The following is a 27,377-nucleotide window of genomic DNA, read 5'->3' on the forward strand; positions in this document are numbered from 1 at the left end:
TAATGATGGTGGAATTATACAGGAACTTTCACTCAATGTCTCTCAGTTTAGTCAGCTTTTGAATTAGCAAACCAGTTGTTAGGAATAAACAATAATAGTGCCAGCTGGCACATGAAACTGATGCCTTGAAACACTATTTCAGACCCAACAACACCCATGCAATGCCATTAAGGGACATCATGCGCTTTGAGGCCTTCTCTATCCTCATTTGCAAGAGATATATAGCCTTGCCAAATCGACTAGGCTGTCCCCTAAGCAGTAATTTAGACTAAACTGGAGCTTCAAACAGTCTCCAAAATGTCACAGATTGAGGAGTGTTTTCCGATAGGAAACTTGCTCCGGAGGCAGTAAAAAGACAGAGGGGGGAGTAGTTAATACACAATACTTTAGGTAGAGCCTGTGGTCTTCTGCTAGCTTTTCTTTTTGTTGCATTGATTTGAAGAATCATGTGGATTTGAGTCTTGTCAACATGTAAGGTCCCCCAAACCCTGCTGACTATAGACAATGAGCAAAGAACTATAATCACAATCCAAGTAAAAGCTGTGAAGTATTTCAAACAACGGAGTCAACATAATGATGCTCTGTGTCTTTCATTTAGGTGGGCTGGCTACTTTCTTATACAGACCTCACTGGAGGTGCTCCCCTGGTCTCTGAGCTGTACTCAGACTAGAAATCACCTCTTCTGCTTCTGATTAACTTCAATGATGCTTTATCATCCTGTTTCATCATTAACATGCCATATGTTTGCACAGAGTAAACACCCAGAGGCGCACATACTGGAGGCTTGCTAAGGGCTGTTATTGGAGAGGCAGATTAGAACTATGATTAACAAAAAAACACTGTACTCATTATTCAGTGTAATGTTCTGTCAGCGCAACAGTATAATGTTATTGTAGTTTAGGGTTAGTTAGAACATTACCTATAACCCAGGGGGATAGTTATAACATCATTGTCTAAAATACATTGTCAAGCATTGCCATAGAAAACACATTGAAATGTATGTAGAAAAACACTCATCCATTTCTGGCAGACTAAATATGGTACATGCAAAATATCCACCATTATTTTCCTTGCCGCAAAAGAGAAGAAACATATGCAGTTCATTTCACTGGGATTAACTTGCCTCTACCCTGAAGTAAATAAGCACAAATCCCCTAGCTTTGCCCATTCCATGTCTTATGCTTCAAAGAAGTCATATTCTAGGGCTTAAACTATGGTCTGCTTTATTCACTGTTCTCATAATTAACCTCCATGCTAAAACAACAGACCTATGTCAAATCCTTTAGCTGTGGCTGAGCTGTGGCAGGGTGCTGGTGGCAGTGAGCACTATTTTTAACACATTCGTGTACATTTCTCAACACATTTTTTGTCAATTCCTGAAATTAATGTGTTGAAAGCTGTGTTAGATTATTGACCAATTGCATTGCGGATCCAAAGTCAACACACTGGCCCTTACTCTCTGAAAAGTGACAACTGATAGCTTGGAGTGAGCCTCAGCCAGCCAGCAGCAGGTATACGAAACAAGGTAAATGCACTCTTTATCCGAATGAGGTGACCATTTGATGCTAATATAGCGTGAACACAGCAATATTTTAGCCCTGACAAATTTTAAGAAGTTAGGATAGTTAGGCAAAACCATGCACATCACTATCATATTTCACAGCATGCACTACTGCAGGTTGATAAAAAAAATATATAGTTTTTAACTTCTGTGTTTTTGCATTTAGCAGACGTTTGTGAAATGGTTGTTCCAGTTTAAATGGAACTTAGGTAGTCTCCACACAATTTACTGAACTCTGGCAGTCATTCTGAATGCAGGTTGCGGCTGAATAAAAATTCAAACTTTTAGAGATCCAAGCACTGGCTGGATTCCAATAGGAATTTACACCTCACATTGCAAACCATCATAATGTGACTCGCAGGTAGGCTTGCAAAACTCTGGTAGCTTTACAAATATCCCAGTTGGGAACATCCTGGGAACAGGTAGGAATAAGCAGGAAATCTGGAGTCCTTCAACCAGGATTTTAGGGAATTTTTGTTAAATTACTGGAATATTGCAACCTTACTTGCAGTCTTGAAGTGGCCTGTAAACCATGAGTTTCAGACCACTGTGTAAGGCTAAACTAGTCCTAAAAAAAAGGCACGTCTGTAATGTATTGTTATAAAGAATCATTTTAATGATGGCATTTGCATAGGAACTCACTTGTTGATAGCTACATGACTGAAAATAAACAAATTCAACAAACATGTCTCTGTCACCAACAAATACAGTACAGTCATGGGTGGTAACTCTACAATTCACTCAAAAAGGCAAGGCACATTGGGAAAGTATATTAGAGGTGTGTCTTAGTTTGTTATTTTTAACTACCCGTGAGTGGAAGTTCTGTATCAGTTTTAACTGTATATGTTAAACCTCATCTGTATATGGTAAACCAGATCTGGATTTTTTTGTCTCTAACAAGGAATAAATGGCTACCATCTCCAACAATAGTCTGTTCTCCTGTATCTCAGGTACACAATTGTTTGAGTAGGTTTCCCTGGATTGTGTATCTACCAGGCACTAACATGTTAGAAATATTTAAAGATGAATATTTTGCGTGTGCGTAATTTGTTTCATGTTAGATTTTGTATATGGAGCAATATAAACATTTTAATAGGCTACTTTTTTTTCTAAATGTCTTCCCCAGTCATTTACATCATTTTAAAAGTGGATTTAAGTGGAATACAACACTGTGTAATAAAACAACACTGTGACTGTTAAGTAACACAGCATATGTCATCCCTAACTATATGTATGATGTGTAACAAAATAACATTTTCTAAGAGTGTGGTGGAGGCTCAAACAGGGACTGTGGGTGACTGGTTCCGAGTCAGAGCTCTCGTCAAAAGTAGTGCACTGCATAGGGATTAGGTTGCCATTTGAGACGCAACCTGGGTGTAATTTAGCTGAATGAACCTCCTGCTCTCAAAATACATGTCACGAATCCCGTTTCCTGAGTCTGTTTTTTGCCTGTGTTCTGTCCTGGAGTGTTTTTTCCGGCGTCCTGGAACGCACCCTGTCTGGTTGCCGGGCAATGTAGCCAGTTGGGAGTTCTGATTACCCGCACCTGTATCCCATCAGCTATCTGCACACCTGGTCCTGATCATCATCTCTCCTCTTCATAAGCCCGGACCTGACATCCATTCCCTCCCGGATCGTTAGCCATGAACAGTATGTTGTGCCATAGTATCAGCCTCAAGTTGGATAGAATTTGTTTTGTTGTTTGTTACGTATTGCTTGCCTTAAACTTACCTCCGTTTGTTCTGTCTTCAGTTACTCACCCGGATCATTTACCCCATTCCCGCCTGGTCGTCGGAGGATTCCGCTACCCCAATGGATCCACCTATTTACTCCCATCAACTCACCACCGCTGCCCGCTACGCCACCTGGATATATCTACCCATTCACATTCACTTGTAAATAAATACTCACCTTCTTCCTACTCTCCTTGTCCTGGTCTGCTTCTGGGTTCGATTTTGAAAGAACGTGACAATACAATTCTAATGAAATGAGAGGACGGGGGGGATGGGATGCGTCAGGGTGTCCAGCAGGTGACCCCGTGATATCTGTGTGTTCTGGGCTCCAATCCCATGACCCAAATGGACCTCCATGATTATACAGACCTGTTGCGTTCAGCCAGAGAGCTAATCGTTGTCTCGTTAATAGGCATTGATTATAGCGCTGCCTCATTGTTTAATGCTTCTGTAAATGATACAAGTCCATTATGATGCCTGCCTATAAAGGATGAAAGGAAACAATCATCAATTGGGAGCAATTACATTTTCAACCTCTCTATCCATTGAAGGATGCATGCAAAATGGCACCCTATTCTGTTTATAGTGCACTACTTTTGACCAGGACCCGGTTGACCAAAATAATCTTAAGGCTAAGTTCATCATTAGATACTTTTGGGAAATGGGTTCCTGAGCACTTTATAAGGTATTTGGCACACAGCTGAAGAGTCAACTAAGTTGATTCACACTGCAATGTGTACTTCATTCAGTATGATCCTCATCTACATAAGAGAAGCCAGCAGGGCAGGAGAGGATGGTGAGAGGGAAATGGAGCATGGGGAGCAAGCTCTAAATGGTACTGTAGGTAGCATATTATTATTATTTACCCTGGCAAGTCAGTTAAGGACACATTTTTATTCACAATGACGGCCTAGGAACAGTGGTTTAACTGCCTTGTTCAGGGGCAAAATTAGTTTTTTACCTTGTCAGCTCAGGGATTCGATCTAGCAACCTTTCTGTTACTGGCCCATAGCTCTAACTATGTTTGCTGCCCCATATCACAGGGGCATCCAGGGACATCTGTATCCCAAGTCAACTAATGAGCTAAATATTATTGTATTTATGCAAGAAATTACCTAACCAATCAGAAGTGCACAAATCACTTAGGTCCCATCTTTGACAGCTCAATCATTTCCAATCTTGAGTAAACCCTGTAGAGGAAGCAACATTTTATGACAGACTTTCTATTGTGATTGTCAGAAATCTGCATTAAAAGCTAGAAATAACTAATCAAATCTTGAAATATATTAAGAGAAACACTGATAATCGATGGTCAGTTCATCACACTTGTACTGAGACGAGGTTGAATGTGCTTTTGGAACATTTACTTGGTCAGGTTTTCGTTGCAGTTGATTCATTGGATGGTGAGCCTACCCAAAGAGAGCGACATCTAATTGCATTTAGAAAGACATCTAAACTCTTCAAGAGGACCTTTGAGTTCACTTTCCCCACTGCCCTACAATGTTTGATGGGACTGATCACTCCATATGTGTGGTAGAACTGTTGTGAATGTGGATTTGAAAGTTATTTTGTTTTCTATATTGAATTGATCTGGATATTTACTGGTGATACTTGATATTACTATCGAAGGGTGCACCCAATTTTACCGGAGGTATTCAATCAATCAATCAAATATATTTATAAAGACATTTTTACATCAGCAGATGTCACAAAGTGCTATACAGAAACCCAGCCTAAAACACTAAACAGCAAGCAATCCAGATGTAGAAGCATGGTGGCTTGGAAAAAGTCCTTAGAAAGACAGGAACCTAGAAAGAAACCTAGAGAAGATCCAGGCTCTTAGGGGTGGCCAGTCCCCTTCTGGGTATGCCGGGTGGCGATTATAACAGTTCTCAAATGATAATCACAGTGGTTGTAGAGGGTGCAACAGGTCAGTACATTGAAATACTGTAGAACCATATACCAAGGTATTGAAATTGAACTAGGCCTATAATACTATTTTGTTAACATTGTTTATTGTGTAAATCACACTGTGAAACATTGTTGCAAATGTTATTATTTTTTAGAACTAAAATCTATTTTTCTAAAAATAAACAAGCAGGCATTTAGTACATATATTTACACTTTACATCCTGTCTCTGGTCTGGTCTTTCATATGATAATCTTATTACTGCTCTTCCCGAACATAGTCCACAGGTAAGTTGTGTTGTTAAGAGTGTTTGATGCTAAGTGCATGCTACATATAAATCACTCCCCTCTAGCAGCAGTACCTTAAGGTCACTCCCATTGAGTCTCATTCTGTTGATCTTCCGTCCGCTGGGTCTGGAAGAGTCTATCCAGTAGATGAACTCTTTCCTGTAGTCAAAGTCTATGTGAATGATGTTGTTCAGGCCCTGGATATAAGATAGACATTATTAGATTAGTTTATATTTATTGTCCTAGAAGAGGAAAATATTACCCCAGTTCAAACATTACATACACAAACCACATAGAAAAATAGCAGGAAACAAACAACAGAAATCAGTCAGACATTAAAAGTGAGTGCCCCAATGACCCAAACCTGCATATAAAGGCGGAAGCTACCGTGTAAATGGTGACAAATGCTACATGAAACACACCTTTCACCAGTTAAATTACTTTTTGAATTGCAATTTAGAAAATAAGCAACATTCAAAAGCAGATTAAAAAAAAATGTGATTAATTGGTACATCATGGTAACCTTTCATTCATTGCTTCAGTAATGTAATGAGCCGTCTGAGAGCATTTACTGGTGAGGGCATATTCTTCAGTGAGACTCTGAAACTCGATGTTTCACAGATGCAAGTAATACACACATAATGACCTGTAAACACACTTAGGCCTAGTTAATGTGTCCACCTGTGAAATGCAATAACAATATTGATTTTGGATGATTTCCCCCGTGAGTTGCAGTGACTGCCTCCAGCTATATTCTTAAACCCAGTGAAAACTGAAGCCCCACCAAGAGGAGCCTTAGCTATCAAAGAAATAAGAGCGAGGTACATCTCTTGCTGTCATGCTAAGAAGACCCCCTGTCAGTCAGACAGGAACGTCTGCCTAAACAATCGCACCTCCCCTACTGGGCTGCACAGAGGGTGCCAGGATAAGGTGTCAGAGAATCTTGACAGGCTGTACCAGACATCTTCATCAGATCATCAACACCCTCAAAGACAGCCTGAGCCAAAGAGTCCTCAGGGACCTCTCCGTGGGAGCAGAGAGGTCTCTTTCTTCTCTCAGAGCAGCACAGCTCTTAAGTGCAACCAGCAGCTCTCTGGTAGGAAGAACTGCACACAGACAGACTCAATCATTTACATGGTATATTACAAAAGAAGGAAAGACTGAGGTCTAAAGTAGGCCTATGTATGTAGGTCTATCATCAGGTCTAATAAGGCCTGTAGTAGGCCTAACTATATGATAACGGGGGAGATGGTAAGCCTCAAATATATTTGTAGTTTTACAAGGCGAGATACATTCCATGTGATGTTAATGTTTCATATTTTACACTGATTAGGTAATCTCAGATTTACATAAAATCATTAGTGGTATGATCTACATTGAACATGTGATGGTGTGATACATTGACACGAGGTCAGTGGAGTGTTAGCCAGACAGCAATGCAGCGGGGCCACTTAGTAGAGACAGCTGTAATATGCATATATTATGCAGATCCCCCACTTTAGCTACCATTAAAGCTAGCATGGTGATTAAAGTGAATTATTGCTGCTGAGGCCAGCCAGGCCACTCAACAGAACAGTCAGGAGAGGAGGAGATGGTTCTCAATAGGCCCCTATAGAATTCCCCCAGCTTAAACTCCATTCTCAGAGTGTGTGATTCACATAATGAACATGCGATAACATGGCAGTAGCGATGAGGCCTAACAGTGATTGAAATAGGCTCTCCAGAGGGATCTGGGTAAGACTATTTCCCTCTGCCAATCAACATGGGCAGGTCAACTCCCCCACAGGGAGGACGGGTGAATAATCACATTGAAATTGGAAGGTTGACAAGCTGGAGAATGACAGAGGGATGTAATGTGTTGCCTGAAGGTAGATGGATAGACAGGATATATAATATAGAGCTCTCTCTGTAAGAAGTAAGCCACTGTGGCTTTTCTGACAACTTCCCAACTCTCATCTCAACTTCATGACAAGGTCAGGCAAGGCTACCTAGGCCTCGTATAGCTAAAAATGCTTCTGATGTGAAGTATCTCTCCAAATAGCTATACCTGTATCTAAGTAACCTGGACCACTTACAAAATAATATATAAAGATAGCAAATGACAAATACAAACAAGAACTGTACATGTATCAATTAGCTTAGACAATGAAATACGAAAAGTTGTCAGTACTCGGTCCAAAGAAGACACTAAATGTAACTGATTTACATAATGACTCATGTTGGAGACAGAGAGTGTTAGTAGGGCTACATGAGGATCGGGAGTGTGGGCCCATTGTTATTACAGACATGTTACTATACAGATCTTAAGTTTTGCACCATTAAAGGTTTCACAGTGCTGGCTGTTACATTTCATCACCCTGTGTGACTCATTAGAGATGATTCACTCTCTCTCTCTTCAAAGGGGCTTTATTGGCATGGGAAACATGTTTACATTGCCAAAGCAAGTGAAATAAACAATAAACAAAGTGAAAAGAAACAACAAAAAAATGAAATTAATAGTGAACATATTAACATATTAGACATATTGGTCTCGCGTTAAGTGACGTGGAGCAAGCTTATAAAGCCTTCATAAACACTACATAAATGTGTCACAAATCATTTAAAACCATATGTAACGCTCTTTAAATATAAAGGGGTCATAATATGGCATAACTCTTTGACATAACCACCCATGTCAAATGTGACATAAATCTGTGTTTTATTAAGGGTGGCATAAGCACCGCTGGCTTTTTTGTGAAGCAGGCTTCACAAATAATTTTTTATCTTGTCATGCATCTTGGTAGAGCATTGCAACACCAATATAGTGGGTTGTATTTCCGGGACCATCCATACGTAAAAATGTATGCATGCATGACTAAGTAGTTTTGGATAAAAGTGTCTGCTTCTGCTAAATTGTGCATATTATATTACTCTAAAACATTTCTAGGATGGCACAACCTCTTCAGTTTTCTCTGTTTTCTTTTTCCAGGTTTCGGATTTCCCCATTTTTATTCCTGTTTTCTACCAATTTTGTCATACTTCTTTCATTTAAAAAAGAAAGGATTTTCTGTGTTCCCAACAATGCTTAAACCACATCAGGGAACAACTTTTGAGGTCTGGAAAAAAATCTAAGAAACTTAGATTTTTGAGTGTAGTTTCCCTTTAATTCAGTGCACATGCCCTGCACTGTTCTTGTTTCTGTAGCACAATAGGCGCACATGTGATGAGTTCGCAAATCAAATGCCGACTTGTGGTGCCACTGGACAGAGAAAAACTATGAAATGAACCTCTACGGGATCAGTGACCCAAAGCAGTACTATTGAGCTAACGTAGGCTAATATGATTAGCATGAGGTTGTAAGTTACAAAATAAATTCCCAAGACATAGACATATCTGATATGGGCAGAAAGATTACTTTCTTGTTAATCTAACTGGACTGTCCAATTTACAGTAGCTATTACAGTGAAAGAATACCATGCTATTGTTTAGGAGAGTGCACAATTATGAACTTGAAAATGTATTAATAAACAAATTAGGCACATTTGGGAAGTTTTGATACAACATTTTGAACAGATATGCAATGGTTCATTGGATCAGTCTAAAACTTTGCACATACACTGTTGCCATCTAGTGGCCAAAATCTACATTTCACCTGGGCTGGAATAATGCATTATGGCCTTTTTTCTTGCAATTCAAAGATGGTACAAAAAATACAAAATTTCAATGTATTATCTTTTACCAGATCTAATGTGTTATAATCTCCTACATTAATTTCACATTTCCACAAACGTCAAAGTGTTCCATTTAAAATAGTATCAAGAATATGCATATCCTTGCTTCAGGTCCTGAGCTACAGGCATTTTAAGTCGAAATTTGAAAAAAAGGGTTGGATCCTTTTAAAAAGTTATTTATTGTAATTAAAATGAGTTTTAGTAGTTAAGTGTAGTTAAGTGTTGAGTTATATTATATATAGGTACCTCAATCGTTATTTCAAAAGATTTTGGTGACTTATATTGCATATATCCTTGCTTCAGGGCCTGAGCTCAGTTAGATTTGGGTATGTCATTTTAGGTGAAAATTGAAAAAAAGGGGGATATCCCTAAGAAGTTTATAGTAAGTGCAGACACATGCGATATAGAGTATTTATGGATTTGCTATGAATGATCGAAGGCATCTCACTTCAAACAAAGTATTACAGGACACTACATAAAGTGTCAATAAATATGTTATTAATGTACTGCTAATTTTTGAAGGTGCTCATGATCCACAGGTTACTGTAGGGTGTGAAGGGTATTTCAATTTGATGAAAGGTATTTAAATTTGATGGACCTGCAAAGCTTGTGTTTGTGTGTGTCAGAGCCAAGATGATTTGGAGTAGTCGAACCTGAGACTACCGCACCAGGTAATCATTCGTCTTCTGTTCTCATTCCCTCATTATATTGTTGTGTGCGTGTTTATGTACTGAGGAATGTGACTTAGTTCCATAAGAAAGCCACTTTCAATTTCCTTATGTTGGGGGATTTTATCAAGGTAAGTGTTTCTTGGTATAATGTCGTCCCCAACCATTCAAAGTTGGCTTTACTGGGAGTGACCATTGAATTCTATGGGAGTGACCTTACTGAGTAAAGTATTTGTCATCATTCCCCCTGGTCGACACTAGTTAACACAGCCACAAAATCATAATTATGACTAAACCCTACCCATTTCCACAATTTCTCTTCTTCAAATTAGATTTGAAACCTAAACCTAGCTAATAAAGGTTTGATGGGTTGGTCCACCAGGATGGGTGGAAGTGTCTGGGAACGAGAGTCACAAACCTGAATTCAATTCAGAGCATGTGCCATCCTTCAGCACAACATGTCATTCTTTATAAAGCACAGACCTTCACCTGGAGCGAGTGGACTACAGGGGATTGCAACATTTGACCTCTGGGTCTAGGGCTCCCTTGTGTGTCTGCTTGGTCCTCAGGTGGTCCTTCCTCGCCTCTGTAGATCCAACACAAATCCAGATACCATTGGCCAGTCCCAGCATCAGACCACCAGACGAGGCGCGGAGGAGGGACCAAAGATTACACCGTCACCCGGAGCGAACAGGCCACAGGGAAGCACCACCTTTGATCTCTGGGTCTAGGGCTCCCTTGTGTCTACTTGCTCCACAGGTTGTCCTTCCTCCCCGTTACAGATCCAGATCCCGACCCAGCACCTGCCCACTTCCCGATGTGTGTTTTTCCCCCCGTTCTGCAGCACTAGACCAGCACCAACCCTTGGCCTCCAGTCCCTGGTCCAGCGCGACTTCCAGTCCCGGCCCCAACCCCAACCCTGGACACAGCACCGATCAACCACAACTGCCAAATCCTTTGAGCAACTGCCAGCACAGACCCACCCCTTCCCCTCCACCAACACAAAGACACAGACATATTGTGGCATGACTGACTGGACTAACAGCATTTTCTGATTATTTTTTGATTCATTGATTGCTTTGTTTTGTTGATTGGATGACCATTAGTTTATTTTACCTAATTTGAAGGGATTACTTACTGTTTGATTTGTTTATTATTTGGATTTTTTTTTAAATTAATTATGGATTTGAATTTTAACTTGTTGAACATTTTAAACTGTAATGAATTTTGGAATAACCAAATAAAATTACATTTATTATGCACATGTTTAAATCATATTCAACATAGTGGGTTATGTCACATTTGACATGTTTGATTATGTCACACAGTTATGCCACATGTATGAACCCTTTACAACGCATAACGTGGTTATTATGTCATTTAAAAAACATTTAACCTTCATTTAACTAGGCAAATCAGTTCAGAACAAATTCTTATTTACAATGACGGCCTATATAGATGCTTTGTAACACATTCATGTAATGCTTATGAAGGCATTATGAATCCTTTATAAGCTGAATGTTATTTAAAGCGGGACTGATATTTCTAACGTTATATTATCAGCTGTGTACAGTGTTTTGACCTTTTACTGTAGCGGGAAATAAAAGGGTCACAGAGTGTTTCTTGGTAGTCTGAAAGGTATCTACTTTTACACAAAAGGATACACCTCACTCACGAGGTTATGTGCTTAGAAAAAAGAAAGCACCTGCACCATATCAGATATATAGTTGAAATGTATAACAGTTTGAATCCCAATATTACATTTTTTTTTAAAGTTTATTAATTATGAAAAATATCATTAACATTCACCCAATGAGGCCACTCTTGGGCGATTTGGTCATCTGACTGCATGAAAGATCTACGATGAATCCACTAATTATATGTCACTCTGTCTGCTAAATGTGTACAATTGTAACATTGAAAATATAAACAAAATGGCAGAGTAGTAGCAAGGTAATCTGACTGACAGTGACAAATATATGCAAACCAGGTATGGTTATAGATCTAATTGTATATACTTGATTTTCTGGTTTCTGTCATTTTATCCTGAGTTGTTCTTATTTTGTCAAAACAGAGTGACAGACATACTAGGGATTCCTATGCATATTTTGGCATCAGTTTAAAACAAATACTACCACTTGTGTAGATAAATGGTTTCCTCTTACCTGTTTCAAAATGGTGTAATTTGATCCATCCACACTTAGTTTACGGATTTCATGATGATCTGCCAGGACGAGAAAAGGTTCCTCCACTGAAAGGAAGAGAACCATAAACATCCTTTAGAATAAGGTAAATGCCTCCAGTGTGGCGCAGTGGTCTAAGGCAGCGCCACTAGAGATTCTGGGTTCGAATACAGGCTCTGTTGCAGCCGGCCACTACTGGGAGACCCATGAGGCAGCGCCCAACGTCGACCGGATTAGGGGAGGGTCCCATCGCGCCTACTAGCGACTCCTGTGGCGGGTTAAGTGGGCTTTGTGTCAAGAAGCAGTGCAGCATGTTTGGGTTGTGTTTCGGAGCTCTCAACCTTCGCCTCTCCCGAGTCCGTATGGGAGTTGCAGCGATGAGAAAAGACTACCAATTGGACACCATGAAATTTGAGAGAAAAAGGTAAACATTTCTTAAATTGGAACAATTCCATCAGTCTCAAAACACATTTCATGCAATTCTACGTCAGAAGACATTAGCTTACATTACAGGCTACTAATTATAATTGCCAGTGTCATTGATTCACCTAAAGATGAAGCCATAGGCTACTACTCACGGTGATTGATGGCTGATGTGCTCATCGTGGCAATAGCTTATCTCAAGATGAGCTAATGTTACTTTGTAAAACAGTCCTGCTGTTCTCTAAAAATTGGGTTGTTGAGAAACATTTGTTCTATTGGTTCTACGGACAGATTAGTCTTGTCTTTTCAGTAGTAGGCATTTGCCTTCCAAACTGTACGTTTTTCGTGCAATTGTATTTAGAAATGTGCAACAGGCAAACAGACAGCCGCAACCAACTCTAGAAATATAATTGTTTGGAAAACACTGCCATTCAAAATGCCACTCTCATTTAGTGATTACCTACACCCAGTGCTCACATGTGAAAACACACAGCTCATTTCTTTACTTAGAAGAGCTTGAGCACTATAAATAGGCTTCAGGTTGGCTTTCTTGGTTTGGAGAACAATGGAGACCAATTTTGGAGAGAGAGTTAGAGGAAGAGGAGTGAGAGTAAGAAGGGGACAAGGACAAGGAGGAGGTCAAGGACAAAGAAGAGGACGAAGACAAGGAAGGAGGAAGGAGAACAATCACAGATGACATCCGGGCCACTTTGGTTGACCATGTGGTCAAACATGGTTTGAGTTTCAGGGAGGCTGGGTAGAGGGTCCAGCCTAACTTGAGCCCACTACAATGCAGCAAGTGTCATTTGGACATTTCAAAATGAGAACAGGTAAGTAAACCTACCATGCTACTGTACATACAACACTGTAGCACTTCAGGCACTGCCATAACATTGCATTTCATACTGAAAGAAATCCTGCACCCTAACCATTCACATCATGTTTTTGTAGAATTGCTAGATGACCCTTCAATGGAGGAAGAAACAGTCTGTTCACAGCAGAGCAGGAACAACACATAGTGAATATGGTCATTTCAAACAACAGCATACGTTTACGACAATTGCAACACCACATCATCACTGAAAAGACAACATTCAGTAACATAAATAGGGTGAGTTTATCTGCACTCGGCCGTCTCCTGAAACAGCATCAGATTTGTAGGAAGCAGCTCTACAGAGTACCATTTGAACTAAATTCTGACAGAGTGAAACAACTGCACTATGAATACATATAAGTAAGCTATATTAACCTGTAATTGGTACTGTATTTTAGTGCATTGTGCTACATATTGACTGCTCTGTCTATTCATACTGTCATACAATAATGTTTAGTCTTGTCAGAGAGTTATGGAAATAGATGCTGCTGCAGAGCATCATGATTTTGTCTATGTTGATGAGGTCGGCTTTAACCTACCCGAAACAAGACGTAGGGGAAGAAACCCCATAGGACACCGCACCGTCGTGAGTGTCCCTGGACAGCGTGGTAGCAACATCAATGTGTGCAGCCATTAGTCAGAACGGTATCCTTCATCATCATGCCACTCTTGGTCCTCACAATACTGCCCACATTATCACCTTCCTTGACACCCTGCATAATATCCTCATTCCCAATGACCAGAAGAATGGGCCAGAATGGGCCAGAGCAGTCCGGGTTTGTTGTCATCTGGGACAACGTAAGTTTCCACTGGGCTGCTCTGGTCCACAACTGGCTCATTGACCATCCGCAAGTTTTGATGCTCAACCTGCCATCATATTCTCCTTTTCTAAACCCAATAGAAGAGTTATTTTTGTGGTGACATTGGAAGGTATACGATCGCCAACCCCACCAACGCATACCCCTTCTCCAGGCAATGGAGGAGGCCTGTGGTGACATAGACTAGGGGGCATGCCAGGGCTACGTCCATTGCTGTTTAGCCAGAGAGAACATCGCTTGTGATGTTGATGAGGTGCTGTAGCCAGCTCAAAATAGGAGACAAAATGCACCCTAATTGTTTTTTTCTTTACAGTAACAAGCCTATTTGTTTATCTTCTACTGTATTTGTTTTGTCTCTTCCTGTTCATCCCAAAATCTGGATGAAAATACAATGTTTTGAGAAAGAAATACATTTTATTTTTTCCTCCTGTGCTTTTCTGTTTATAGTGTAAATATATACTGAATAGGCATACATACTGTATATATTTGTGCACATACATGTACGTGTGAGTGCTATGACAAACTGCCGTGGACTCCACTGCACACTGAACATGCAAAAGACACAAGATAGTAGTGTTTTACATTGGTCACATCCATGTGTAGTTGGCGTGTATAAGAGCTAATCATTTGATGGTTTGTGTGTAGAGTTTTGATGTAAAAACACAATTTTGAGAAGAGTTAAAATAGTTTTGAATGAAGTGTTTCGTTTTGCAAGAGACATGTGATGTTTCACATGTTAAGTGTGTGTTTTGAGTCTAGAGAAAAGAGGCTATGGTTTCAGAATGTGTAAGCAATTGTCAAAAACTATAATCCACAGTTCGTTTTTTAAAACTAAAACTAAACTCTATGGCTAAAGTATGCTCTCTGGTGTATTTTTAAAATTGAGAGCGGCTCCTGTGGTTGAAAAAAATAAAAATAATAATAACTTAATTTTTATTTTAGTATAAAAATTAGTATTTATTTTTCCGACTTAGGCCCAGCCCCTGACTCACACAATTGACCAATTTATTTATGAATCAGTTACCTAATCAAGGCAGGTCCTCCAAGTTACCCACGTGGGCCCCCTACCTCGTCTCCTCCCCCATCTGATTATAAGCAGAGTGGCAGCAGCTGGCTGTCTACACTCATTGAGAGTGGGCTCCTGAATCCTCCTGTGGTTGTCGGTTACAGTATATACTGTATAATGTGTGTTTATATACTCAAACACACACACACATAAATATGTATATATACATACATACATATTTTTTATTTGCTGCCTGTTGGGCCCCCAAGGGCCAGGGGTTTCAGCCCCGGTAAGCCCCTGCATTAATCCGGCCCTGATCAGACTGCAGTACCAGTATATTACAGTACAAGCTCGACATTTCTAAATATACATGCAGGTAAAAATTATTTAGAATAACACTTAAACTTCAATTTAAATTATGTAAGATACTGTATATCACTAGTGAATTAATCCAATGGACTACAGTATATTATAGTACAAGCTTGCTGCCAAGACATGTGAATAGCTTTACCTGAGAGAGCCTTGCAGGTGTTGGGGTTTCTCTCCAGGGCTTCGTAGCCTTCTACACACAGACACTTGAAGGAGCCGTAGGTGTTGATGCAACGCTGGCTGCAGGGCAGGCTGGAGGAACATTCGTTAATGTCCACGCACGTTTTCCCATCATCTTTCAGCCGGAATCCAGGCCAACACTTGCACTGACATCACACAAACAAAAAAGTAATGAAGCATTTTTAGTCTAGACAAATTTAACAAATAATAGTTTATATTCCATTACTCAGGCTTTTCAGCAGCTGGTCGATACAGTAAAATGCTATGCAGAGATAGATGGACATTTAGCTGCATTATTCAATTGTGCCTAATTGTCTTTCAACAACACTCACTTAACTATACACAATACATTCTAGGTAAAGATACCTTAATAGAAAATCACTCAAGTAAAAGTGAAAGTCACCCAGTAAAATAATACTTGAGTAAAAATCTAAAGGTGTTTAGTTTAAAATATACTTCAGAATCAAAAGTAAAGTATAAGTATTTTCAAATTCCTTATATTAAGCAAACCAGATGGCACCATTGCCTTGTTTTCTTTATTTTTATTTACAGATAGCCAGGGGCACACTCCAACACTCAGAAATAATTTACAAACGTAGCATGTGTCTTTTTTGGGGTGTCAGTGTAAATGTATGGAGTAAATAGTACATGATTTTCAAGTCATCAAAAATAAAAAAATTAAAATAAAGTGCAGATACCCCAAAAACGACTTAAATAGTATGTTAAAGTAACTTCTAATTGTCTCATTCATCCCCCCTCCTATCCCCTGTAACTATTCCCCAGGTTGTTGCTGTGAATGAGAATGTGTTCTAAGTCAACTTACCTTGAAAAATAAGGGTTCAATAAAAAGAAATACTTAAGTATTTTACACCACTGGTTAAATCAACACAAAGAGTGGGACCATATACACACTGGAACCAGGACCATTAAACCACTGGCCAGTCCCAGCATCAGACCACCAGATGAGGTGCAGAGGAGGTACCAAAGATCACAGGGAAGTACCACCAAAGAACTATGGGTCTAGGGCTCCCATGTGTGCCTGCTTGCTCCTCAGGTTGTCTTTCCTCCCCTCTACAGATCCCAAACCCAGCACCAGCCAATGTTCCTGTTTTTCTCCAAGGCCCAGAGTCCTAGCACTAGACCCAGCACCAATCACTGGTTTTCCAGTCCTGGTACAGCACGATCCTGGTACAGTGTAATTTTCAAGTCCCAACATCAACCCAATTTTTCCCAGTTTCAGCCCAACAGCAGCACCAACCCTGGACTCAGCACTAACCCTTGTCGTGGCAGAATCATAATTATTTAGGTAACATTTATAAATAAAATGTTTTATTTATTTTATTGCATGCTTATGTGAGATATGTCATTAGAATGTCGATTTTTTTATAATATTGTTGGGTTCAGTTACTTGGGCCACAGAGAGGGGAGAGGTCAAGCTTGTCTTCATATGTAAACATATCTTTTAAACCATGTGAATGGATGATTGAAGGTGAACCAATTATCTCTTGGCTCCACAATGTCTGTGTGCCAGTCACTGTGTCTCCGTGAGCTTGTCCAGAATGGGAGTGTCTAAAATGACAATTGATATATATCCTAATGTCTTGGTACTATGTAGTACCAAGAACGAGAAATAGAACCACTAGGCAAGGTAGCCTAGTGGTTAGTGCGTTGGACTAATAACCGGAAGGTTGCAAGTTCAAATCCCGACCTGACAAGGTATAAATCTGTTGTTCTGCCCCTGAACTGGCACTTAACCCACTGTTCCTAGGCCGTCATTGAAAATAAGACATTTTTCTTAACTGACTTGCCTAGTAAAATAAAGGTAAATTAAACATTTTTTTTTAAATTAGGAGAGCAAACTGAATGATAATTTATAGCTAATGCTGTCTGGCTATGGGATACTCCTCTCTCAAGTAAAGTCTTCCTTTGTAATGTTCCTAAGATCTGTTATTCGTCATGTGAGTTGAGATGAGTGTGTCTTGGCTATAAATGATACTAAGAACTGTTTTGTAAGCACTCTCAGAGAATTCATTTATAGACACTGAATTGATCTGAGAGTCACAGGGTTGTGATGGAGCTCATATAATTAAATATGGACTTTATGATAACTCTGACTTGTGTGTGGTTTGCTCTCATGATTTGGTAAATACAGGAAATTTCCACTACACCCTAGATACAGCACCGACCAACCACAACTGCCAACTTCATCCAGCAACTGCCAGCTCAGACCACATGACCGAATATAAACAGTGTAGCCATTCCCTCCACAAGCCAATCAAACAAGCTAAGCGTCAGTAAAGAGACAAAGTAGAGTCGCAATTCAACGGCTCAGACACGAGAGGTATGTGGCAGGGTCTACAGTCAATCACGGATAACAAAAAGAAGCCCCGTCGTGTCTTGTTCCCAGACAAACTAAACAACTTCTTTGCTCGCTTTGAGTGCAATACAGTGCCACTGACATGGCCCGCTATTAAAATCTGCGGGCTCTCCTTCAACGCAGCCAACGTGAGTAAAACATTTCAACGTGTTAACCCTCGCAAGGCTGCCGGCCCAGACGGCATCCCTAGACGCGTCCTCCATGCATGTGCAGGAGGCTGAAGAAGCATGTGCAGCAGGCACCTCAGGAGGCTGAAGAAATTTGTCACCAAAAACACTCAAAAACTTTTACAGATGCACAATAGACAGCATCCTGTCAGGCTAAATCACTGCCTGGTACGGCAACTGCTCCGCCCACAATCGTAAGGCTCTCCAGAGGGTAGTGAGATCTGCACAACGCATCACCGGGGGCAAACTACCTGCCCTCCAGGGCAGCTACACCACCCGATGTCACAGGAAGGCCAAAAAGATCATCAAGGACAATAACCACTCGAGCCACTGCCTGTTCACCCTGCTATCATCCAGAAGGCGAGGTCAGTACAGGTGCATCAAAGCTGGGACCGAGAGACTGAAAAACAGCTTCTATCTCAAGGCAATCCAACTGTTTAACAGCCATCACTAACATTGAGTGGCGTCTGCCAACATACAGACTCAATCTCTAGCCACTTTAATAATTAATACTTGGATGTAATAAATGTATAAATAAATGACACTTTATATCATGTTTACATACCCTACATTACTAATCTCATATGTATATACTGTACTCTATACCATCTACTGCATCTTGCCTATGCCGTTCGGCTATCGCTCATCCATATATTTATATGTACATATGCTTAATCATTCCTTTACACTAAGGTAGTTGTGTGAAATTGTTAGATTACTTGTTACATATTACTGCACGGTCAGAACTAGAAGCACAAGCATTTCGCTACCCTCGCATTAACATCTGCTAACCATGTGTATGTGACCAATAAAAATGTATTTTATTTGACGATTGTCAGTTACGTAGTTGCTTTACTGATAATCTCAGTGCGTCCTTGCTGGGATGACACAATTAATCTGCTGCCGGAGAATTACAACACCAAACACATTGGTTCACCGTTACACAGGAGCGGACAGGACACAGCATCCCATAATGTTCTGAATAATGGCCAAGTCTACCTCGCTCCCTATTCCACTGAACTGTTTAGGAGTAACAAACACAAGTCCAACATTCATTGGAAACTGTTAAACCACCTATCCACTACCCTCCTGCTTCCCAGGGATGTGCAACTCAACCCTGGGCCTAACAACACCGAGCCAGCACTGATCTCCGGAGTGGAAAGTAGCGGATGGCCACTGATCGTCGCCGCTGTGGAAGTGGGTGAGTGCTTTGGTCTCATGGTTTCCCTTGACTCACCCGGCTCCAAAATGGAATTTGACTCTCCAAACATATCCAAGTCACTATGCGCAATCCCTGACTCCTATTCACGCAAGTTGTTTTAATGAGTTCACCGCATCCAGTGAAAGGGGAAGGTATAGTTAATTGCACTACCGAACTTCCCCTAATCAAAACGGCCTAAAACCAGTCGTCAGAAATCACAGAACATTTTACTTTTTTCAATGTGTCAAGTCATCTGGGACCCACGAGTTAAGAGCAAAGCACTTGAACATTCGCAGTGACATTCCAAAAAGTGATCAAATTCAACATCTTCTCACAAACTCCAACCTTGACTTCCTCTACCTTTCAGAGACGTGGTTCCATAAAAACTCTCCATGTGCTGCTTTGATTGTGGATGGCTACAATGTTTTCAGGAGAGACCGGATCGAAGGAAGAGGGGGTGTGATGATTTACATTAATTAAAGAACATATCCGATGTAAACCAATTGTGTGGTCATATGATAATGAACTAGACTGTATTGGCCTAAACATTACACTGTTTCTCCAAATGTCTCTCACCCTTATTGGAATGTATAGACCACTTTCCACCAAAAGTGTGTTGTTTGAAAAGTGTAATAACATGCTTAGGGAATGTCATTTTAGGAAATAAGTCATCTTAATGGGAGATTTTAACACTAATTATGAAGACAAGTCTTGTAGGAAAACTCTCAAGTGGCTCTCTAATACATTTGACCTTACATAGCTAGTTAAAGGGCCTACCAGGGTGACTTATTGCTCTAAAACACAAATTGACCTGGTGTTCAGTAATAAACCAGAGAGTGACTAAATCATTCAATATGGTTACTGGGCTATGTGATCATAATCTGACACCTGTAGTCAGAAAGCTTTCTAAGAACAGGTTTAACCTCTCGACTGTTAGAAAGCCTGATCAACTCAGATTACCTAAGAGTGAATTAAATTATTTTGAAAACGCAATTAAGGGAATTAACTGGAATGATCTCTTGTCCTATACAGATGTGGAAGCTGATAGGTTTTTCTATCCACAATCCAGACAACTATAAATGGTTTCCAAAAGAAAATCAAATCCAAACCTGGCCAAAGGAGCACTCTTCCTTGGCTAAATGGAAACTGATGAAAGAACGAGATCATGCTCTAAAAACCTCCCTGAAGTCCAAATTAGACCATGACAGATATAGGTTGACCATGTTGACAAATAAGGTGATGAAATAAATCAGACAGGCCAAGGTAAACTTTTTTTATTAACATAATTGGTGAAGCAAAGTGAAATTCTAAATCGATCTGGGAGAATCTAAAAAGAGTTAATAGGGAAAGACCATAGTAACACTGCAAAAAGACTAGACATCATGGTAAATGACAATCTGACACAGGATGCAGTCGAAATAGCAATAGCCTCCAATTCCTACTTTATTTGACTCTGTCAAGGTACTGACACAGAACCCCTCCACAGGTTTCTTGGGCTCAGTGCTAGCGAATGACACTGAACCTGTCTCTTTTATGACTCTTCCATTCATAAAAACTACAAAGAGTCACCATTGGCCCCATTACTAAGGTCACCAACATATCTATTGATCAGGGGGTGTTTCCAAGGGTCTGAAAGTTGGTCATAATAACGGCCATCTTTAAATCGGGTGACCTTGCTGACGTAAGTAACTACAGGCCCATTAGTATACTACCTGTGGTGTTGATGGCTGTTGAAAAGTGTGTAGCAGAACAACTGATTGCCCACCTCAACAACAGCCCCTTCACATTACAATCCATGCAGTTTGGCTTCAGAGCACAACACAGAAACAGCCAACTGCTTTCTTCTGGAAAATTTGAAGTCCGATATGGACAAAGGCGGCATTGTTGGGGCTGTGGTTCTGGACCGTCTTGAGATGGATTAATTTTTACTTCATTTTACCTTTATTTAACTAGGCAAGTCAGTTAAGAACAAATTCTTATTTACAATGACAGCCTAGGAGCAGTGGGTTAACTACCTTGTTCAGGGGCAGAACAACAGATTTCTACCTTGTCAGCTCAGGGATTCGATCTAGCAACATTTTGGTTAGTGGCCCAATTCTCTCTAATAACCTGCCCAGAGACTACGGTTGAAAATGAGCCGACTGGCTAAAACCGACACTTTTACTGAAACGTTGAGTAATGTGCACTGTCCCTGTAAAAATAAAAATAAATCAACTCAAACTCAGATGAAAGAGAAATTATTTTATTACTTAAAAAATATTATTGGTCAAATATTTGGGGAAGCCTGGCTTCCCTTGGCATCCATGAATACACACCACTACCTGTTTAGAACAAGGCACTTAAGTAATACTGCAAATAATGTGGCAAAGAAACTAACACTTGTTCTGACTAAAAATAGTTATGTTTGGGGCAAATCCAACACAACATATCACTGAGTACCACTCTTTATATTTTCAAGCATAGTGGTGGCTGAATAATGTTATGAGTATGCTTATCATCGGCAAGGACTGGGGTGGTTTTTAGGATAAAAAGAAAAATAATACAGCTAAGCACATGCAAAATCCTAAAGGAAAACCTGGTTCAGACTTCATTCCAACAGACACTGGGAGATGATTTCACCTTTAGGCAGGACAATAACCTAAAACAGAAGGCGAAGTATACACTGGAGTTGCTTACCAAGACAACATTGAATGTTCCTGGGTGGCCTAGTTACAGTTTTGACTTAAATAGGCTTAATCTATGGCAAGACTTGAAAATTGATTTCTAGCAATGATCAACAACCAGCTTGAAAAGTTTAAAAAGAATAATGGGAAAATATTGTACAATTCAGGTGTGTAAAGGCTCTTAGAGACCTACCCACAATGACTCAGCTGTAATCAAACCTTTTTTGTAAGGGTATAATGCCATGGAACTCAAGGTCAACAGGCCACATCAGGTCTGCAAGTCACATTGTGCAGGCTTGCAAAGTGATTCATAATTCCAATTGGAATTTAGCTTGTACAAATATTTTGAATGTTCTATCACCTCATCCTGCATTCAGAATGACTTACATGGTTGGGAAGACTAAGATATGAGACTAACTAAAGCATCAAAACTGGAACAACCATTTCAGTAATGGGTTAAAAGAAGTAATAGAAACATATTGGATTGGTTTAGAAAATGTTTGTAATGTATTTTTGGATTGTCATTTATAAATTGATTATTATTAATCCATTTACATGCGCAAACATATTTCTTGAACAATTATAAAACTCAACCTGCCTTAAACAATGTTGGGAAATATGATAATGATGGGTGTGGTTTTAGTATCACATTGATTAGATTAGTGTTTTTGTGTAGCCTATCGTTTAGAGTGTCGGACTTGTAACCGAAAGGTCGCAAGATTGAATCCCCGTGCCGAAAATGTAAAAATCTGTTGTTCTGCCCCTGAACAAGGCAGTTAACTGATAATAAGAATTTGTTCTTAACTGACTTGCCTAGTTACATAAAGGTCAAATAAAAATACAATTTGTTTTAGACCTCTGTAGGGTAAAACTAGGCCCTCAAAATAAGACCTTATGAAATACGTATGACATGGGTGTCAAACTCATTCAATGTAGAGCCTAGTGTTTGCCTCCCATTCAATGAATACCTAGACAATCAGGTGAGGGGAGTTAAATTATAATTAGTGACCTTACCTTATGAATCAAGTACAAGGAAGCAAAAACCCTGATCGAAAATCCGCAGACTCGGCACTCCACGGAATGAGTTTGACACGTGGCGTATGACATTGTGTTAAATAAAATAAACATTTTATGATAACATAATCACTTAGGATCTCACTTGGGGGAGTCCATAGGACTGAAAATGGATGAATGCAATTATTTGTTTAGTTTTACTTAACCTTTATTTTACCAGGTAAATTGACTGAACACATTCTAATTTACAGCAACGACCTGAGGAATAGTTACACGGAGGAGGTTGTGGGATGAATGAGCCAATTAGAGATGATTAGGATGATTAGGTGACCATGATGGTATGAGGGCCAGGACACCAGGGTTAACATCCCTACTCTTACGATAAGTGCCATTGGCTCTTTATAGTGACCATAGAGAGTTTAGGGCACCTGTTTAACATCCCATCTAAAAGACAGTACCCTATGCAGGCCAATGTCCTTAATCACTGCCCTGGGGCATCGTGATATTATTTTAGACCAGAGCAAAAGAGTGCCTCTTACTGGCCCTCCAACATCACTTCCAGCAGCATCTGGTCTCCCATCTAGGGACTGATCAGGACAACCCTGCTTAGCTTCAGAAGCAAGCCAGCAGTGGGACACAGAATGGTATGCTGCTGGCAATGCAACAGCAATGTCTCTGTCAATAACAAATACAATCATGGGGTGATAAATATTTTAACAAGTTATTACACTAAGCAGTGTGTTAATTTGACACTCATTTCAGTGTGTATATGGTCCCATTCTTTCAGTGTTGATTTAATTTAATACTGGGTAATTTGCTGTGTAGCTCCTCAATGTGCCAGTAGATCTACTCACAAAGTTGCACACAAGACCAATAAAAACAGAGCGGAATCAGTATGATGACATAAATGTCATAGCTCAAGAGCTAACGAAAAAATGAAATAAAATTGGTGCTATTCAGCAACTCCAGCCCAAAATAACTCAAAATGCTTATATCAGCTGTTACTGGCCCCTGCTTTAAGCCTCTCTGATCCAGAATTCCCAACCTCGAGGGCCTTTCTGCTGATCTATCTGTTCCGGCCTAGAGATGGATGAGCTAGCTACTAGGGGTCTTCATTGATGTGCTCTCTGGTCATACAGATCTGCTCTGCTTTAGTATCTAGACAGCCAGGCCAGGGAAGACTGTTTTAGTCTGTCCTTCTTGGTCACTTTGTGATGCAGGGAGCATGGGGTAGGACAGGGGCAGGAGAGAAAGCCCAGAGTGAAGGTCAGGATGTGTTATTCTGATATCTCTGATGGCCGCAAGGTCACCTTGGTGGGTGGCCGTGCCCTGGATTCAGGTGAGACAGCAGACTAGCACAGTCACCCCGCTGAACACTCAGCAGAACTGTCCTTCTCTCTGGTTGCATCTCAGATGGCAACCTATTCCCTATATAGGGCCCATAGGACTGTGGTCAAAAGTAGTGCACTGTATACCTTTCAGAATAATGTTGACTGCAGATGTAACTTGCAGATGTAAATGAGCTGTTAGCTAAATCAGCTGCAACACATCACTTTTCACTTCTGCGACTAATGTTTTGTTGTACATTGTCCTTTGTTTCAAATATAGGGAATAATACCATTTGTGACACATTCTCTCTCTCTGGAGCCTGCCTGCCTGTCGCCAAGGATCCCAGCAAACAAACTGATGGCACGGAAGCCTCTCAAAACTATTTTCTCATCTTTCATAGCTTGTATCCATAGCATAGGTTTGTGTTCAAGATGATGATAAGGGCACGGAAAATACCAGTATCGCAATATTTTTTTCCTTTAAAAACAAGAAGCAGACCAAGCTCTTTGGTCCTTTAAAAACCTGCTGTATGTCAAATATTGTGTGCTATAGCATTGCTAAGTAGGACAATACATAAATCTTTTAAACTTGTCTAAAACTACACATTTTTCATGGTGAGCAAACATTGTGCCTTTTCCTGTCCAAATATAGCTTGGAAAATAAATAAATGTTACTCTAGATGACAACATAATATGTTTGTTTCCAACATCAGGGCTGTTTTCATAAAGAAGTTAAAGTCGTTTCCTTGCCACGATACTGTCACGCCCTGGTCGAAGTATTTTGTGTTTATCTTCATTTATTTGGTCAGGCCAGGTTGTGACATGGGTTTTTGTATGTAGTGTGTATGTAGTGGGATTGTAGCTTAGTGGGGTGTTCTAGGTAAGTCTATGGCTGTCTGAAGTGGTTCTCAATCAGAGGCAGGTGTCTATCGTTGTCTCTGATTGGGAACCATATTTAGGCAGCCATATTCTTTGGTTGTGTTGTGGGTGATTGTCCTTAGGGTCCTTATTCTGTGTTAGTTTGCACCAGTTTAGGCTGTTTCGGTTTTCATTACGTTTATTGTTTTGTTGAGTTTGTGTTTTGATTCGTGTTACGTTGTTTTATTAAACATGGATTGCAATCTACATGCTGCAGTTTGGTCCGACTCTCCTTCACCACATGAAAACCGTTAGAGAATGACCCACCACCAATGGACCAAGCAGTGTGTCAACAGGCAGGAGCCGCAGGAGAGGCAACAGAGGCAGCAGCAGCAGGAGCAGCAGCAACTACAGTGGGAGAGGCTGCACTACTTGGAGAAATGGAATTGGGAGGAGATTCCAGATGGGAAAGGACCCTGGGAACAGCCTGGAGATTATTGTGGCCCCAAAGCCGAGCTGGAGGCAGCAAAAGCAGAGAGGCTGCATTATGAGGAGCTAGCACGGCAGAGCGGATGGAAGCCTGAGAGTCAGCCCCAAAAATGTATTGGGGGCGTGGCTCACAGGGAGTATGGCTATGCCAGGTAGGAGACCTGCGCAAACTCCCTGTGCTTACCGGGGGGCTAGAGAGACCGGGCAGGCACCGTGTTATGCTGTGGTGCGCACGGTGTCTCCAGTGCGGGTGCATAGCCCGGTGCGGTATATTCCAGCTCCGTGTATCGGCCGGGCTAGATTGAGCGTCGAGCCAAATGCCATGAAGCCGGCTCTACGCATCTGGTCCCCAGTGCGTCTCCTTGGGCCGGCTTACATGGCACCAGCCTTGCGCTCGGTGTCTCTGGTTCGCCTGCATAGCCCAGTGCGGGCTATTCCACCTCGTCGCACTGGCAGGGCGACCGAGAGTATTCAACCAGGTAAGGTTGGGCAGGCTCGGTGCTCAAGAGCTCCAGTGCACCTGCACGGTCCGGTCTATCCAGTACCACCTCCACACCTCAGCCCTCCGGTAGCAGCTCCCCGCACCAGGCTTCCTGTGCGTGTCCTCGGTTCAGTACCACCAGTGCCAGCACCACGCATCAGGCCTATAGTGCGCCTCACCTTTCATGCGCTGTCGGAGTCTCCCGCCTCTCCAGCGCTGCCGGAGCCTTCCGCCTATTCATGCACTATCAGAGCCTTTCTCCTCTCCTGCGCTACCGGAGTCTCCCGCCTGTTCAGCGCAGCTAGAGCCTTCTTCCTCTACAGCGCTGCTGGAGTCTCCTGTCTGTTCAAGGCAGCCAGAGCTGCCAGTCTGCAAGGAGCTGCCAGTCTGCAAGGAGCTGCCAGTCTGCAAGGAGCTGCCAGTCTGCAAGGAGCTGCCAGTCTGCAAGGAGCTGCCAGTCTGCAAGGAGCTGTCAGTCTGCATGAAGCAGCCAGAGCTGCCAGTCTGCAAGGAGCTGCCAGTCTGCAAGGAGCTGCCAGTCTGCAAGGAGCTGCCAGTCTGCAAGGAGCTGCCAGTCTGCAAGGAGCTGCCAGTCTGCAAGGAGCTGCCAGTCTGCAAGGAGCTGCCAGAGCTGCCAGTCTGCAAGGAGCTGCCAATCTGCACGGAGCCGCCAGAGCTGCTAGTCTGTAAGAATCTACCAGAGCTGTCAGCCTACATGGAGCAGCCAGAGCCGCCAGTCAGCGTGGAGCAGTCAGATCTTCCAGATCTGCCAGTCAGCCAGAATCTTCCAGATCTGCCAGTCAGCCAGGCTCTTCCAGATCTGCCAGTCAACCAGGCTCTTCCAGATCTGCCAGTCAACCAGGCTCTTCCAGATCTGCCAGTCAACCAGGCTCTTCCAGATCCGCCAGTCAACCAGGCTCTTCCAGATCCGCCAGTCAACCAGGCTCTTCCAGATCCGCCAGTCAACCAGGCTCTTCCAGATCCGCCAGTCAACCAGGCTCTTCCAGATCCGCCAGTCAACCAGGCTCTTCCAGATCCGCCAGTCAACCAGGCTCTTCCAGATCCGCCAGTCAACCAG

General features: G+C 41.4%; 1 protein-coding gene across 1 annotated transcript in view; it reads right to left on the reverse strand.

Moving 5' to 3' along the window:
* The window catches only part of LOC123990266 (low-density lipoprotein receptor-related protein 1B-like), a 265,509-nt gene that overhangs the window by 72,978 nt on the left and 165,154 nt on the right, over positions 1-27,377 (reverse strand). Inside the window, exons 49-51 of the mRNA XM_046290887.1 lie at positions 15,684-15,867; positions 12,034-12,119; positions 5,565-5,687 (exon numbers count right to left, since the gene is read on the reverse strand). Of these exons, the coding sequence (XP_046146843.1) occupies positions 5,565-5,687; positions 12,034-12,119; positions 15,684-15,867 (393 nt within the window). The remainder of the gene's footprint in view (positions 1-5,564; positions 5,688-12,033; positions 12,120-15,683; positions 15,868-27,377) is intronic.

Source organism: Oncorhynchus gorbuscha, linkage group LG01 (assembly GCF_021184085.1).
Source record: "Oncorhynchus gorbuscha isolate QuinsamMale2020 ecotype Even-year linkage group LG01, OgorEven_v1.0, whole genome shotgun sequence".
Taxonomy (NCBI): domain Eukaryota; kingdom Metazoa; phylum Chordata; class Actinopteri; order Salmoniformes; family Salmonidae; genus Oncorhynchus; species Oncorhynchus gorbuscha.